The 17769-nt window shown below is 38.0% G+C and overlaps 1 protein-coding gene across 10 annotated transcripts in view; it reads right to left on the bottom strand.

The window, feature by feature from the left end:
* The window catches only part of FAM3C (FAM3 metabolism regulating signaling molecule C), a 61647-nt gene that overhangs the window by 9368 nt on the left and 34510 nt on the right, over window positions 1–17769 (bottom strand). For 4 of the 10 annotated variants that reach the window (XM_004265513.3, XM_049715229.1, XM_049715228.1 and 1 more), the window contains 5 exons: window positions 15828–15886; window positions 14660–14710; window positions 12409–12493; window positions 6806–6932; window positions 4067–6212 (listed from right to left, as the gene is read on the bottom strand). In XM_004265513.3, the coding sequence (XP_004265561.1) occupies window positions 6123–6212; window positions 6806–6932; window positions 12409–12493; window positions 14660–14710; window positions 15828–15886 (412 nt within the window). In that variant the 3' untranslated portion in view covers window positions 4067–6122. Of the gene's footprint in view, window positions 1–478; window positions 2385–4066; window positions 6213–6805; window positions 6933–12408; window positions 12494–14659; window positions 14711–15827; window positions 15887–17769 lie in introns of those variants that run through there. The other 6 variants (XR_004481108.2, XR_004481106.2, XR_007479416.1 and 3 more) reach the window with 4 other exon arrangements.

The raw sequence follows: 17769 nt of genomic DNA, 5'->3' as shown, positions 1-17769 counted from the left end.
TTATAGATCCTAATTACTCTTTTTTTTTTTTTTTGCGGTACACGGGCCTCTCACTGTTGTGGCCTCTCCCATTGCAGAGCACAGGCTCCGGACACGCAGGCTCAGGGGCCATGGCTCACGGGCCCAGCCACTCCACGGCATGTGGGATCTTCCCAGACCGGGGCACGAACCCGTGTCCCCTGCATCGGCAGGCGGACTCTCAACCACTGCGCCACCAGGGAAGCCCCTAATTACTCTTTGATAAAAGAGGAATATCACTAAATTTAACTGCATATTTAAACACACCTGAACTCTTCGTAACCAAGGAAAAGTGTAAATAAACAAAATGTAAGTCAATAATTACCTATTTATTTCTAGTACATAATCTATACTTCTAAAAAATGTTTAAAAAATTTTGTCAGTTGTATTGTTTTTATATTTTCCCCAGCTTTATTGAGATATAATTGACATATAACACTGTGTAAGTTTAAAGTCTTACCCATTTTAATTGCTTGATCTCAAACTCCCTGGCAAACAACTCATTTTTCCTCCACACAAGGCTCTATGCAAGCAAGGCAAGAAACAGCATATGGTACGATAGCAAGATGGGAAAACTGAAAAAGTAAACGTGATAAATCCCCTTTAACATGCCTGATATTTAATGGGTCCAGGCCTAACACTTTTACAGGCTGAAAGATAAATTTCTGAGAAAAATTTCTCCCCTCTGCTAGCTTAAACACTTTTTCTTCACCCAAATCACTTCTTGAGAAACTACACTCTAAAATTTTTTGACTTAATATATTAACTACAATGTCAGAATTTCAATTGCCACAGTGCCTGTAACTGTGCCCATCCCACAATCCCAGTGCTGTAGAACTGTAGGGAAACTTCTCCAGGGTATTTTCATAACGGGATTTGTTTTTCTTCATAATGGGATTTTAACAGTTCCACAAGAATTGGCTCTCAACCCCATTCCCAGGCCAAAAGTTTCAGATTTCCATAGGAGTTGAAGTGTCACCTCATTTACTGATCTTAAACCCCAGGTTCGCTCCCTGAGGGAGAACAGAAAGTCACCAGGGAAAGGTGCACTCCCCTTGGTCAAGGGCACACAGGCTCATTCCTCACACCTCAGGATATCCTCACCAACCACTCTTCTTCTTCCACCCAGGGCCTCCCCATGAGAATCACAACCCTCAGGGACCACTGAGACCACAGTCTTCCCCAAGACTGAACATATTTCTACCCCTCAGCATCGTTTGCTTTCACTTGTCCTCTGCTCCGAGCTTGGACCTGCAAGACATTTTCTTTGAAATTCATTTCTATTCTTGTCAAACGAAGCACACAGTACTTCTCTAATCAGGTTCCCTCTACACGGGGGTGCAGAGAAGCCAATTTCCAGGTCCGCCATCTCATTCCACTGGTGACGCAGAAGGCGAAGACCCTGCAAAGAATTCCTCGCACCAGTACTGAGTTTGTTCATCTGCTCAGGTGACATCCAAGCAGTACCAACAGCACCTGCGTGGAAGGTAGACAAGCAGGACTGCATATGAACACATAACGCATTGCTGAAAATGTGTTTGAAAGTCCAATGAATACATTTCAAATAACAGACTTATAAGGGAAGTGTTGATCCCAGAGACCAAAAAGAGGTTTCAAAGTTCTCATTCAAAATTCTTCTTTTGCCCAGGCACCCCTGCTGATAGGTAGGAACCTTCACAGGCCCTCTGAGCAAGAAGCAAATGCTGGGGTGCAAGGGGGTCAGCCAAGTGTCAGTATCTTCTCTGACCTGACGGCCGCCCCACCCTGCCTCTGACTGAAGTCACATAACTTCACATACTTGTGGGGGGCCAGCAAGTGAAACTATATCATGTGATCATTTGAAATGCTAGCTGCATGGAGATACACAAACGCTTGAATTCTGCACGTGAAAGGGAGTTCAGCGTCAGAGTGGAAGGGTTGGTAGTTTATAGCCAGGGGCCTGGAGGTTAAGGAGAACCTCTGGTGAATAGCTGTAGCCTCTCTCATGATCTTACTACCCTAGTCATTTAATGGTTCCCTTCTGGCTTGGTGTCTTGGTCTGTTCGGGCTGCTATAACGAAACACCACAGACAGGTTGGCTTATAAAGAGCACATTTCTTTCTTACAGTTCTGGAGACTGGGAAGTCCAAGATCAAGGTGTCAACAGACTCGGTGTCTGGAAACGGCCTGCTTCCTGGTTCGCAGATGGCCATCTTCTCACTGCGTCCTCACATGGCAGAGAAGCCCAGCCAGGGAGCTCTCTGGGGTCTGCTTGATAAGGGCAATAATCCCGTTCAGGAGGGCTCCACCCTCATGACTTAATCACCTCCAAAAGGCCCCACCTCCAAATACCATCACGTTGGGGATTAGGTTTCAACGTGTGAATTCTGAGGGGACACAAATATTCAGACCATAACACTTGGTATGATGGGGTTGGAAAGCTAGAGGCTGACTTAACTTTCCTCTATGGCTAAAACATTACTAGAATGCAGAAGACATAGCAATACTAGAAATGCTAACAGCTGCATTTAAAGAGTAGTTTGTGTCAGGCATTTTGGTAAACACCACAAATACATAGTTCTATCCCAGTTTTACAGGAGACGATACTGACTTTCTCAAGGTCCTCATGTAGCTGATGGTGGAACAGAGACACATACTCAGGCAGGTCTGTGTACTCTTAGCCAGTAGGCTACCCTGTCGAATTACAGAATTCTCTCCTCTTTAAGATTTTAGGCCCTGCTCCTCTCTGCTTATCAAGTGAAACAATATGGGATGATCATACGGAACATCGGAAGCTTGCAGGTTCATAAATCAATTTTCCCTAATAAAGGGAGTATCTTTTGCCAACTGAGTTTCAACTTGTTCTTTCAATTGTCAATACACTCAGGTGGTAGGCATGATTTCTGCAGAGCTGAACAGGGAGCTTAGCGATGGCAGCCCGCTGTACCTGTGAACCAGCTGTACTGGGAAGACTGTCTTCGCTGTGTTAACGTTTGCTTATAAACTACCCATGGAACAAACCCAAGAGAAACCTCTCTTCTGTCTCTACCCAAAGGGCTGGCAGTCCCTCTTCCTTTCTGAGCACTCCTAGAAGAGTCATCTTAGTGTGGAAAGTGTTTCCTTAATACAGCTGCCCTCCAGTACGCTGCCCCTCACTGGACTGGAGGAAGGTTCTGGGGCAGGACATCTCTTAGATTCCAGATGGGCTTTCACCAGGCTGGCTACACCATCCTTTGCTGCTCCCTGATACTCCCAGGCCAGGCCTGCCTGCTTTTTGCTCCATCTAACTTCACTGGAACCTCAAGGAAGGAGATGGGGACAATAGTAGAGGCTGAGGCCAGGCTGAGGGAGCTTTGAGGGAAACAGAGATTAGCCATTGGCATGTGCCAATCAAAAACCAAGTCTACAACAGAAAAATCATCCTGGGAAGAGACAGCCAAAGAACGCTTCTGAGGAATGCTTTAGAAAAAGTAAGATCTGGTACTTCATTCTACAACTCCTAATTTACATGCACTTATTGCTGTCGAAGGCCCAGGTGAAGAGGTTAAGTGGCAAATCTTTTTCCTGATCAACACGAGCAATTATTTTTCCCTTTCATATTCATTTTTTAAACTATTGTAAATGCATTTCCACTTTCAACTGCTCTACTAACTGAACATAGCACGTTTCTCATTCTTTCATTTAAGAATGGGGAGTGTCAATGAAACTGAATTAAACTATCATCTTTTGGGGGGGTCAACCTATTTATAATTTGTATACACTAAATATAAAAGTGCATTTCAGGCTAAAGGCATTGAGCTTCGTCGGGCAAAAAATGATAAAATATCAGCTAATTCATTTCAAAACAAATACAATATAGAAAGAACAGTGATAACCTTTAATTAAAGTCAAGAATATACAGATTCTGGCTCAATTTTCCTTTCATTTCCCCATATCACTTATTTTCCTACTGTCTTTGCTGAATTTTAACAGGCCTATTATAATATTCTTGTCCTGGGACAGCCTCTATGATTACAAATAAAAAATACACATCCATAAGTCCTTAAACACCATTTAAAAAACCAAAGTGTCAATGCCAAATTTTTGATTTTAATGAAAATTCTGAACATTAAATGACACTGCTGCATTTACAATGCTGATTTTTAAAAGCTATCTGAAAATAAAATACAGTAATATTATTGCTTCCAAAGTTATGTTGTCATAATGTATACAAGGCAGAATTGAAACAATAGCAAACTGCATGAAGGCAGTTACATAACCAATCTTTATACCTCCTTTTGGCATTTTATACACCTCTACAAAGCTATCATGTTATAGTCCTTATCCTGAAAGGGATGTCCTGCCGTCTAGATACTTAAATTCTATCCATGTTAAGATATCTCCTGAGGATATTAGTGTGTTTACCCATAGGAATGACTTTAATTTTGCATGTTAAGCAGTACAATACACACTTGACAAACCTCAGTGTGAAGTTCTACAGGCATATATTACTTTGCCAGATAATACAAAAAAAATTCACAATGCAAAACCAAGAGTATTTATTCTCATTATTTTTTTAAAAAAGCAACACTTATTTCACAATCCCTGGAACTGTAAAATAGCCATTCTTTTAATTTACAGAATTGAGGGAAGTATTTTAAATGTCAAAACACACATGCTGAATGTGATTTAGCGTATCAGCACCAAAAATCTGAAAAGTTTACAAAAATTGTTTAGATGTGTAAGGTGCATTTATTCATAAATTACATTCAGTTTGAGGGAAGAAACAGTACCCCCAAACTCACTGATATTTAAGAAATAGCTGAATAACTTCCACCTTGGTTTACAGCAAAATAAAAAATACTGCTTTTAGTTTTTCTTATATAAGTCATCTAAAATTTAGATCCAAAATTGAACTGCTGCCTTTTACTGGGAATAGAAGTTTGATTGTTACATTTTTTATGTTCCAGTTTAAGATACTTCACACACAATAGTTAATGCCCTAAAAATATTTTAAAAACTTGAGTCATTTTGTGAACATCTGAAGTTAAGAAAAGGTAGCTCTCTTATATTTTTATGTAGAATTGGGTATAAAGTCATTGTGTGTCAAATAAAATTATTTTTTTAAACAGTATCAGTCCCAATCAGTAATCAGGACCTTTCTAAATATGTCGTTAACTTTTCGGGCAAAAATTACTCTTACGAAGTTAGATGAAAGTAAATACAGAATTTCTTGGTTTACAATCCAAAATTATTGTGACATTAAAACATGCCTCTTTCAAAACCACTTGGTCATTGCTGATGACACTTAAATAAGGAAAACTTAGGCCAGTATTGCTCTAACTATACTGACATGCTGTCCTGAATGACCTACCAAGGCTGGGGAAGGGACTTGGCCTGGTTCCTCAGCTCTGCGGAGTTGCCCGCCCCCCCCACCCACAGTCTTACTCTATAGCTTATGCAAAATCAACTCATGCACACTATTAACTCAAAATCCAGCAAGCTACAGCCCTGATGCACCTACATTCATATATTTCCTCTTTACTGTGTACATTAAACGAAGAATTCTGTTGTGCTTTTCACATATTTGATACAAGTTTTCATATTTTATTTCTAGGTTTCTTGGGATGGAAAGAGAAAGACTAAGAAAAGAAATACAACAGGGGAGTCAGACTGTAAAGTAACATTACACACACAACTAGCCCAATATCTTTTTAATTTAAAAGATACTATCATCAAAAGGCCATATATATATATAAAAGAAAACAAAGTCTCCTCCCTAAAACCCATATTATTCCAAGATAGATTTTTCACAGCGACTAGTATATATATGAATACATTTTTCAAATCTGTTCAGTTATCCATTGTGTAATGCTTTTAGAATTAAAAGATGCCATTATCATCGTAGTCTGAACATTGTACCATTAGGGAGATGTGCTTAGAAATGGTTCAGTGATTTGCTCATTATGATGACTATTTACAAAGATGTCTATTTACGTTAGCAATAAATAATCCTGATATCAAAAGAGATAATGGTCATGCACACACCGAGATGGCTGCATGCTCTTAAAATATTTACATGTAGTTTTTCGGTTAGGGCTTTCCCATTAGCAAGTGAAAGTATGGTCCCTTCAATTTTCTCCACATCAGTCTTGCTTCTGGGGGATGCATCCTTCCATTTCTACAACTTCAGGCCATCCTTCATATTTGTTTGTGTCCTTATTGTTCTTTATGTGCTGTTGGAACACAATCATAGTATACAGTTTTTAAAATTTTAGCGAACTGCATATCTGCAATAGCATACTTATGCGTACTCACTTCAGTAACACTTCTATCAACATGTAAATTATTGTTCAATATATTAAATGAGCAACACTTGGCATCTGGCACGTAGTAGCAGACCTTCAAAGAACAGCTGAAAGAACAAAACACTGCAGATGGTCTTTAAAGGATCACTTGTTAGTCAAAAGTAGGTTTACATTCTACCAAGTTCTAAAGTATTTCTAAACTTAATTGATTACAGCAACAAAAGTTCAATTAAAGTCTTTAATAACCAACTTCCTAAAAGGCTTAAGATAAAACTAATCATATGCCAATGCATTGTCATGTAGGAAAAAAATTTTCATGCAGAATTGACTATTTTTAAGTTTAAAATCAAAATAGTGCCACGGTTATTTCAAATACTTGATTACCAAGAACCTATGAAAAACACATGAACATATTTAATGTCTGCTTTATCTAAGTTTCAAATAACTGGGATAGGAATAGGCACTGCATGATTTCACACAATTGCTTTTGTCCATTAATTAGGAAAGCCTAAGACACTAACCTGTTCAAAAGGGCTTTTTGTCTTAATGCCTTTTCCACCACAGAAGACCCAGTTGTCTCTAAAACCAAGATGAGTAATAGATGTACTCCCCAATTCAGCAATGAGCTGCCGGGCCTCATCATTGAGTCTTAAAGAGGGAGGAAAAGAATAATTCAATAAATGTAGTGCCCTGTATGTTATTTAAGTAATACTGATACAGTTAGGATACTTAACATACAACCATGAAATAAATGAGAGAGAATGCTGGCTTAGATAAGAGAACATAAAAAAAATTTTTTTATCAGAGTAACATTCCTACTATTTGAGTTTTTTTTTTTAAATGAATTTTTTTTTTTTTTTTTGGCTGCATGGGGTCCTTGTTGCTGTGCACGGGCTTTCTCTACTTGCGGTGAGCAGGGGCTACTCTTCGTTGTGGTGCGTGGGTTTCTCATTGCGGTGGCTTCTCTTACTGTGGAGCCTGGGCCCAAGAGCATGAGGGCTTCAGTAGTTGTGGCTCGCAGGGTCTAGAGTGCAGGCTCAGTAGTTGTGGTGCATGGACTTAGTTGCTCCGAGGCATGTGGGATCTTCCTGGACCAGGGATCGAACCTGAGTCCCCTACATTGGCAGGCGGATTCTTAACCATTGTGCCACCAGGGAAGTCCTATTTGAATTCTTTAGTGATGAAAGCCATGAAATCTAGAAATTAATTTCAAGTTCATGCTATTTAGACGTACCTTTTAGGTGTCTTTATTTCACAACAACAATTCATTTTCATTTACATCCATCAAATAAATAAGAGAAACTGTAGTCAGCAGGTGCCTATTCAGGTTAATCCAAGATCTTAAGCAATCAACATCTTTGTAAAATTAAAAATCACTTTGAATCTCCACTAAACCCTTTGTAAATTACAGTTGAATAGAATAAAGGTAAATGTTGATAGAAATTTGGATGTTTCTAACACCAGATGTTTTATTTAAAAGAAAATGAATTTTGAGAATAGGGATATAAATTCTACTTCAGAGACAACTGCCAAGTGGTTATTTAATAAAAATGAAAATATTAACCACATAGCGGCTAAGAAAGGGCAGTGACAAAAGGCAACTGCTAGGGAAACAGCTAACTGAAAGATGCCTTTAAGGAATTTTGAGAGTGATTTTGTGAGCGATTCTCCACCTCTCCTCTGTCTCAAAAGGGAGAAGAAATTCAGAAGATACGTGCTGGTTGTAGAGCCAAAAAAAAAAAAAAACACACAAAAAGATAACTAAGGGACACCTGTGCAGGTATCTGGCCAGTAAGTCCTCTATATCACCCAAAAGATGGCATTTACAGGTCAATTAGAGAGGTTTGTTCTTCTAAAATCTGAGGCAAGGCAAGTTTTATATTTGCAAGTAAGTGGAGGATCATTGGCTGCAAAGTAGCAGGAGGGCCAGTGGAAGGCGCCTGTTTATCCTGCAGCCTTCTTTGAAGCACCCCATGCTAATATCAGCTGGCTCCTTTAATGGATAAATGAAAGAAACATGAGGCGCAACAGTTCTAATGTAACTTACTTGAAGATAAATGGGATACTTTATGTTAAAAAAAGCTTCATAAAACAGGAAGGAGCTACCATGTTATTAGCCTTCCACAATTATACAAACCACATCCATGGGGCAGTGGAGCTGTTTTAACCATAGCTTGGGCACTGCTGTCCTCCTGGGGGAAGTTCACTAGAATCAGTGAGAAAATCAGGAGCAGCCCTGGAATATTTAGCCTTTCAGACTCATCTATATAAAGCGATGTTTTTATAATCAAGGGAAATAAAAATAAATGAAATGGCTCTGGGACCAGTGAAGTCTCAGCCTCTGAAGATTTTGAGACCTTCACAGAGAACCACGTGTACCCACGTCTGGCTTTCTCCCCAAAGTCTGTCTGTAGCTGTGTTTCCTGTACCCGTCCTTACATGAATTAGCTATCACTTCCATTCGTCTGCTCATTTGATAAGCAACTTGTATGTTAGAGGGACATTCCCAGAAAGTATTGTCTGAACCCTGTTTTCTTGTTTCTAAATCATGTTAGGATGTCATGGATCTGCAGACCATCACATTCTACTCCTTAGTTTATCCAAATGTTTTATTTCTGGCTCCTTAATTAGAACATTTTACTTGCATCATCAGTACTAGTAGTGAGTTTTGCTGCTTTATGGAGAACAAATGGTGTTGAAGTACAGAGGTCAGGCTTACTGGGCAGCGTAATGACAACCTCCTGGAGGAAAGCCTCAGGGCTTGATTCAGTTACATCTCAGAAAAATCACAAATTGCATCTCACAGGCTTCGGGGTTGCTCATGAATGTTAGGTTCACAAATGCCAAGAGATTGCTTCATACACAAAAACTGCTTGCAAGGTAGGTGGTTATCCAAACGCAGGCCTGGCCCCCAGCCGGAAGTACATAAATTTTTTTCTTATCTAAAAATTTTTACATCAATTAAATATATTGAAGGGCAGTCATTTTTCCTTCTGTACTTCTAAATTTCAGAAGTGGTCATTTTGATCGGTATGAATAAACTAAGCCAATTTAGCCAAAGATCTAGAAGCAACTTGAAACAGCTTTGCATTTTGATCCCGTTAATCTTTCCTTACTTTTCAATGAGAACACCCTTAGGTCCTGTGCAGAAAAGGGTTAATAAAACGCCTTAGAAAGCCCTAACAGCAAGACTGGTCCTTGGCTGGCATCTGGAAACTTGGATTTGGGGAGGCTCCCCCCATTCACAGAACTGATCAGAATGATTCACTGTGTCTGAACTGTACAAACAATACAGTTTATGCTGAACACCTATTTTCTGTCTGGGAGTCTGGAATTTGGGGATATGTAAGGCGGAGGGTGCCTCCATGACCAGCTCCCAGTAAAAAACCCTGGGCCATGAGTCTCTAATAACCTTCCCTAGTGGACAGCATTTCATAGTCTTGTCACAATTTGTTGCTGGAGGAATTAAGCATGTCCTGTGTCACTCCACTTGGGAGAGGAACTCGAGCCTGGCTTCCTCCAGACTTTGCTCTCTGCTAGCTCCCCTTTGCTGATTCTGCTTTGTATCCTTTTGCTGTAGCAAATCATAGCAGTGAGTGAGCAGGTCTGTATGCTGGGTCCTGTGACTCCTCCCAGTGAATCATCAAACCTGGGGGTGGTCTTGGGCAGCCCTGCCGCATGTCCCTATGTATATCTAACTATAGATTTAGAACAAGACAACTTTCTCAATAATTTCTAAAGTTTTCTAATCTGCCTATGTAGAATCTAGGGGATTTTTATTATTCCTTTTTGATATCTTTTATGTAAGTAAAAGATGATTTCATGCTTTGAAAAGAAGTTTAAAACCATGCAACACAGCCAATATTTTGAGCATTTGATACAGTAGGTATCGAAATGCCCCATTTCTTTAAAAGGCAGTGTAGTGTAGCTAATATATTTATACATAGCATTAATTTTGGAGATACAACTGACCCTTGAACAACATGGGTGTGAACGCCCTGAGTCCACTTACATTGTGTGACGGGTTCAAACTGAGAAAAGGAAGTGTGCAAAAATACAAGGCACATCATGTTACTAAAGACAAAACTTTTACTACTGCTACCAGGAAGGCCTGAGCGCTCAACATGAGGTGTGACTCATACAGCTACTGAAGGCCACAGAGGGGGCTTTGCCACCAAGTACGAATAATGAAGGGACCCACTGTTTCACAAGAATGATATAATATCAAGACCAAAGCACAACTGTCTTTTCCAGGGAGGCAAACGCTCTTCGGTCAACACAAAAAGGGAAAAGTAGTTCAGGAATGTCCATATTAAGTGCTTTAAAATAAATTTAAGCCTCCAGGCCCACACATGTCACACACTTAAATTCTTAAGGAACTTATTAATAAAGTCTTCAAGGTTGTGTCAGTTATTTTAGAAGCATCATGGAAAATGAAGATGCTAAGACATTAAAAGTTAGTTAAATATTCCAGTTTTCAAAAAAGACAAGGAAAATTTTAAAAACAATGGTCCAATCAAACTAATTCTAACTCCTAGCAAATTCTAGAAAGGAGCAGAAATTTTAGAATGGATCTCCTGTGAGTATTACACAAAGAAGAAGAAAAGAAAGAGAGGGAGGGCTTCCCTGGTGGCGCAGTGGTTAAGAATCCACCTACCAACGCAGGGGACATGGGTTCGAGCTCTGGTCCGGGAAGATCCCACATGCTGTGGAGCAACTAAGCCTGTGCGCCACAACTACTGAGCCTGCGCTCTAGAGCCCACGAGCCACAGCTACTGAGCCCGTGAGCCACAACTACTGAAGCCCGCACGCCTAGGGCCTGTGCTCTGCAACAAGAGAAGCCACCACAATGAGAAGGCTGTGCACCGCAACGAAGAGTAGCCCCTGCTCGCTGCAAATAGAGAAAGCCCGTGCGCAGCAACAAAGACCCAACACGGCCAAAAATTTAAAAAAAAAAAAAAGAGAGAGGGAGTAGCTGGAAGGAGGCAGGAATAAATAAAGCCAAGTTAACACCATCTCATATATTTCAGATTTAGAAGAGGTTTGGGGGCAGTAGATCAGGGTATTATAATTAGCATCGTTCATGAATTTCAAGTGAGTATCTGATGGTCTCAGAAAATAAAATAATTAAACAGCAACTGAATGGTATGCCTATTAGGATACAGTGGAAACTGTCTGAAAAGTAGTTCTGCAGTTGATGACTAGATGAATCCCTTGGAGGCGGCCTCCAGCTGGTGGCACACTGCCTGTGGTAAACGTGTTTGTCAATGACTTAGATTTAGACACCTGAAAGACTCTGGAGAGAGTATGAAGCCTGGGCCATGGAAACCTCATAGGACAAATGTCAGAATCGAGACCAAGTGGGCCAATAACAGCAAAATTAAATTTAACAAGGATATATGAATATAAAGTCCTTCATTCACATTAAACAAAAGCAAGTTCTGAAATGGGGAGGGAGATCTGACTTGGCAGTGGTTTAAAAAAAAAAAAAAAATCTTGAGATCAAATGAGAAGATCTGAGAATTTAAGTTGACCAAAAATGTGATGTGACTGTCAAAAGAAAACGAATGCAACACTCGTCTCCATGAATATTAAACGTAATTTCTCAAACATGGTGAGCTAGCATCTCCATTGTACCCTGTACTGGCCAGACCACATCTGGGAACACTATGTCCAACTTGGGGCACCATTTTAAGAGAGACAATAATCACCTAGAGAATGCCCAAGAAATCCAACCAGGAGGGTAAAATGACCTGGAAACGTAACATGATAAAAGGTTAAAAGAGCCATTACAGCTTTAAAGTGTGTTTACGGAACACACTTCAGGAAATGCCATTAAAAAATGCTACTGAAGAATATTATTGCCAGAGAAAACTATATAGTTGTTAAAAACAGAACATAAATGAGTATAACAAACTTCATGTACAACGTGATTCTAATTTCACAACAATGTATCACAATAAATACAAGAAAGAAGAAAGCAAAATAAAAAAATGTTAATGGTGTTCATCTGAAAGTTGGATTACTTTGCTCTATATTATAAATGTTTTCATTGAAAATGTATTTCTTATATTATTATAAATTATAACTCTGAAAAGTTGCATAAATTTTTAAGTTTACATACTTGGTTGCTCCATCATCATATGTTCCCATTAAGACTATTGTTCCATCTTGTATGGCCTTCAGAAACTCAATAAATGGGGCCACATCTGAAAAAAAAGAAAGGGTTGAGGGTTGGTTTTTTGGTTTTTTTTTTTTTAAATGACTGAGTAAACATCATGATAATCTCTTAAAAGTTAGTAATATAACAATGAAGTTCTTGTAAATCAATAATTTCTAACGTAGAGTAACCAAAAGAAAGACAAATCTTATGAACAGGTTAAAAATTAAGTTTCCCATCAACTTAAAATTTCCCAATCCTGATTCATCCTGTACGTTTTTTATACTGATATTCCAGGGGCTAAATGAAAAAACCATAGCAAAGTCATATTAAAGCATGACTTATGATTTAAAGTAAGAAATTTAGGGGAGCAGGAGAAAGGCTCATGGACTCCCTGAGTACATGGCAAATTGTTTGCACAGATACTTTTCTAAAAATGAAGACAGAGAACTTTTATTTAATGCACAAAAGGATCTGTAATTAAAAAAAATTATATAAATATGTATACATTTGACCCTTGAACAACAGGGTTTGAACTCAGGAGCCCACTTATACGCAGATGGTTTTCCAATAAGTACTACAGTACCACACAACCCACACTTGGTTGAATCCGCGGATGCAGAACTGCAGATATGGAGGTCAAATTATGGAACTTGAGCATATGCAGATTATGGGTTATCCGTGGAGGGTCCTGGAACCAGTCCCCTGCAGATACAAGGGACAACTGTATACACACACACACTGATTTAAAGAAACTCCTGGGCATATCTACTTACTATAAACTAGGGGAAGGAATGTAGGTTAGTTATCACTAAAAGCCAAACTAATTAAGGTAAATACTGCAGTCTTTACCTGCTTCATCTAGTATATCAAGATTCAGAAGGGCTTAAACACCACTTCAGTGACAATAAACTGATGATGCCAAAGAGGCTGATCAGGTACTGCAAATTATTCTACATCTTGAACTCCTTACAACGTCAGGTTTCCTTACAGCCCCCAAGTCTAACACTACTTCAAAACTGGGTTCCTTCAAATCTACTCAGTTTCTTTCCACAGCAAAGATTCCAAAGATTTTCTCTAACTGAATTCTATCTTAAAATAATAGCATTTTTAATTCAGAAAAAATGTAACAGAGCAGCTAACAAATCACTTCGATTTAAATCCAAAGATGGCAGTAATTTACAACTTCTTAATTTGAGGAGTATTTTTAGCAGTAGTTAATCCACCTGAGATGAAATACCAGAGCTTCTGGTCACATGAGTGATTTCGACAATAGTTTCATAAGAGTTATTCCATGCAATAAATTTTGGTAGAACCAATTACGCCTTTAGTATCTAAAACTGATGGTACATTTTACGTTTACACAGTTTTGACAGCTATGCAAAGTTCTTCTGATCTCATTTAAAAAATAAATAATACATGCATTATCTCATTACAAGCTGAAGAAATATTAGAAAAGCTGAATGGTCTGAAAACAAGATAAATTTCAGGAAGCCTAACAACTGCTGGCTTCCAGGGAATATACAAAGCGGATGAGAATGGGGAGGTGCAGGGGAGAGCCTCGACTTAGAAAAGAATCAGAAGCTCAATCAGTGCTGGCCTTCCTTCTCTCAGGCACATCCTTCTTCGAGGTGCCAGTTCCTTCCCTCTGCATGCTGGTGACTAACTTCCACCTGCTCCTTGAGGAACTTCCAACTTAGGAAGATCATCTGTGGATTGTTCTTAGTCCAGTAAACCAGAAAGGAAATTCCATTCCTTCTCTCAAATATTCATCTACTTGAATAATCATCCTGGTTATAAACTTAGTTTTGAGACTGAAAAATCATATGAAAAGAAATCAATTCAGTCAGCTAAGAATGCTTACACTGGTTATGTCCTTCTTCAAATTACTTATTCTTTTTTTTAGAAATTTCAGGCAGAAACCTAAAAGAGCCCGAAGCTTTGAATTAGTTGTCCTGCAAAAAGTAGGACTCAGATTTTTTTAAAATCTCAATTGTGATATTATTGCTCTTAATTACACATCACCAACAATTTTTATAAAAAGCAAACTGTATGCAGTATGACTGATCACTTAAATACAGCTAGACATTCAGTGAAAAGAAAGAGTAATAAAATGAACACAAAATTAGTACCATTATTTTCTCATTAATGGGCTACATTATATTGATGTGATTCAGTGCCAGCAACAGAACACTTATATGTTATTCATACTTACTTCCTCCCCACATGTCAAAATATCTGGTGTCTATTAGATCTCCTGTTTTTCCTGAAAGAGATTGAATTCATAGCAAATTATGCAACTGAAATATACTCTACACTATATAAGACAAATGATCTTATCCAATGACTGATGTGAATTCATTAGCAGAGAAAGAATTATTATGACAAATACTTAAAATTTGAACTGTATGCATCTGAAAATTTTTTCTAAAAGGGTATTTTTTGAATAGGACTTTCTCACTAATCTTGTAAGCTGAAGAGTAGCAAACAGAAGTTCACTGTTGACTGTAGATCACTGGAAGTTAGATATTTTTCATCCGTATGTGTTACCATCTTCCCTTATTTTAAAATTACCCCAAAATACATAAACCTTTAAAAAAAAAAACCATGAATCCATGCTATTTTCTATTGTCAAAGCCATCTTTCAAAAAATCTGTATTTAATTCCCTTTGAAAAAATTTTTTTTGCTATCAATTAAATAGACAAATATGTATAGAACATTTTATAGCTAAGAAAATGAAGAAAGTAGAAACACAAAAATGTATCTCTTGTGAAAGAAGTAAACAATATTTTCCTACACTGTGAACTGGAGAAGGTGGCTGTGGTTTATAATCACCCTATACAGATTTACAAGGGTGACTGTCCCAGAAAGAGAAGACGAGTATGCAGTTGAGTCTCACTTCACGGGTTCATACTTTCAGATGTGATTTTGCAAGAACACTCGAGATGTTCAGGATTCAACGTGGACAATACTGAAAAATTACAGTCGACTCCTACTCTTCACTCAGCCCCACACCCCATCCAGTAGTCCACCACGCTCTGTCATTCTATAAACCCTCATTCACGTCCATCTATATTATGTTAGGATTCCAAAATCTGCAGCAAGGATTCATCAATTTAATGTTAGATTGGTTGTATCCTGACAATCTCATGGGAAGTTCTCTACTCACTGGACAGCAAGCTGGATGCTTCCAAGAAAGCATGCTATAAATACTGAGATGCAGAGTCTCGACCTACAGTTGGTGTTTTGGGAGGGTGTGGGGAGGGCTTTAATGTCAAGCCTGGCTCTTTCTCACCTGATCTCTTGATATTAGAGTGCATTTTACTTTGGGACATATGAATATACACTGAGTACATTCATAAGCTAAAATAATTATTCTTACCATTTACCAAGGCAACATTGATCCCTCTTCCAACATTATTCTTAACACCACTCATTAAACTGAAGGGGGAAAGTCAAGACAAATTTAGAATTAGATACTGAACATAAACATACATTAAAGAAATAAAGCCATCCATGACAAAAAAAAAAAAGTTGGGGATGTTATATATATGTACAATTGTTTAGTACTGCAGTGGAGACTGAAAGGTCTCTACCAAGTCAGAGAAGACAGTCTAACATTGAATAATTTTAAAGCAATGTTCTTAAATAAGATTTCATGAATAGAAATATATATTACAAAGTATTAGTGCCGAAATACTAGACTATTTCTTGCTGTTCTGTGTGTCAGGTTATGAAATACCATTTTAGAAAATCCTTCAAACATGTGGACATTATGCACATAGTCTGCACCATCCTCAAGGGAACAAACAAGGGTAACCTCTTTTCTACCTTCTACAATATCAATGTGACATGAAACAGAAGCGAGATGCTACTAAAATTTTTTATAATCTGAGAGCAAGAAGAATTTAACTTAATTGTGAACATTCTCTTAGTGATTACCAAGGCAAAATTTCTCAATACCCAGAAGAAGGAATATTGTATTCATATAATTACTGCATCTAACCATAAGACCTGTAATGTCATTCTGTGGTAATCAACCACTAGCAGCTCACAGACCATGACATAAAGATAATAAATACTGTGAAATAGAAGGTATGAATAAAACATTTGCTTGTTATCAGTTCAGTCTGTTGAATTAGAATTATTAAACTAAAATTGTAGGTACCTTTTATTCTAAAAATTCACAGTGATGTGCTGTTCAATGATTAACAATCATTGAGGTTGGGTTGAGGTTGGTGGAGAGGGGGGAGTTGCATATGTGTGAACACACACAACCGTATTCGTATATGATACCATCTATCTATCTATCTATTCTTTATCCATCCATCAACAGACATTTAGATTGTTTCTATCTCTTACCTATTATGAATAATTACATTCCCAACCAATGACGTAAGTTTGTTATAAATTTTACTGACAGAAAGGATCTGTAGCACACATTTTACAACTAATAAAGTATATACTTTATTATAAATTTCACTTAGCCACTGATTCTCACAGAATGTGTTAGGCGATTTTCATATAACTCATCTGTGCTTAACCTATGGTTGCAAGTGATGAATGAGTAAAATTCTAATACAAAAGTTGGATGCTATTTCATTTAAAGAGTAAGACAAAGTAAGAAAAAGCTGAAACATTGAGCAATAAAGACATATGTTGGAACTTCCCTTGTCTGTCAATGATGTGTGTGATGTTTTTGTTGAATCATGTAATACGTTTTCAAATACGAGAGAACAATTTTCTCAAAAAAAAAGAATAAAATGGCAGGCTTAAGCCCTACCATGTCAATAATTATAATAAATATAAATAGTTCAAACATATCAAATGAAAAGAGAAACTGGCACAGTGGATTAAAATAAGACCCAACTACATGCTGTCTACAAGAAACAAGTAGAAACAACCCAGAAGTTCACAAACTAATGAATGGATAAAATGTGACATATCTGTACAATCGAATATTATTCAGCCATAAAAAGGAATGAAGTACTGATACATGGATGAACTTTGAAAACACTATTCTAAGTGAAGAAGCTGATCACACAAAAAATCTACATATTATATAATACTATCTATACAGAATTTCCAAAATAGGTAAATCTACAGAGACAGAAAGTAAACCTGGTGGTTACTTAGGGCTGGTCGGAGGGGAGGGGAGACGGAGTAGAATGGGATGGGAATGGAACAGGAGGGCAATAGCTAAAGGACACAGCATTTCTTTCTGAGGTATGATAGTGTTTTAGAACTGACTGTGGTGATGGTTGCACACATCTCTGAATACACTAAGAACCACTGGCTGTATACTTTAAATGAATGTATTGTAT

The sequence above is a fragment of the Orcinus orca genome, chromosome 9 (assembly GCF_937001465.1).
Source record: "Orcinus orca chromosome 9, mOrcOrc1.1, whole genome shotgun sequence".
In the NCBI taxonomy this organism is placed as follows: Eukaryota; Metazoa; Chordata; class Mammalia; order Artiodactyla; family Delphinidae; genus Orcinus; species Orcinus orca.
Note: the sequence above shows the minus strand (reverse complement) of the source record. Positions and strands in the feature narration are given on the sequence as shown.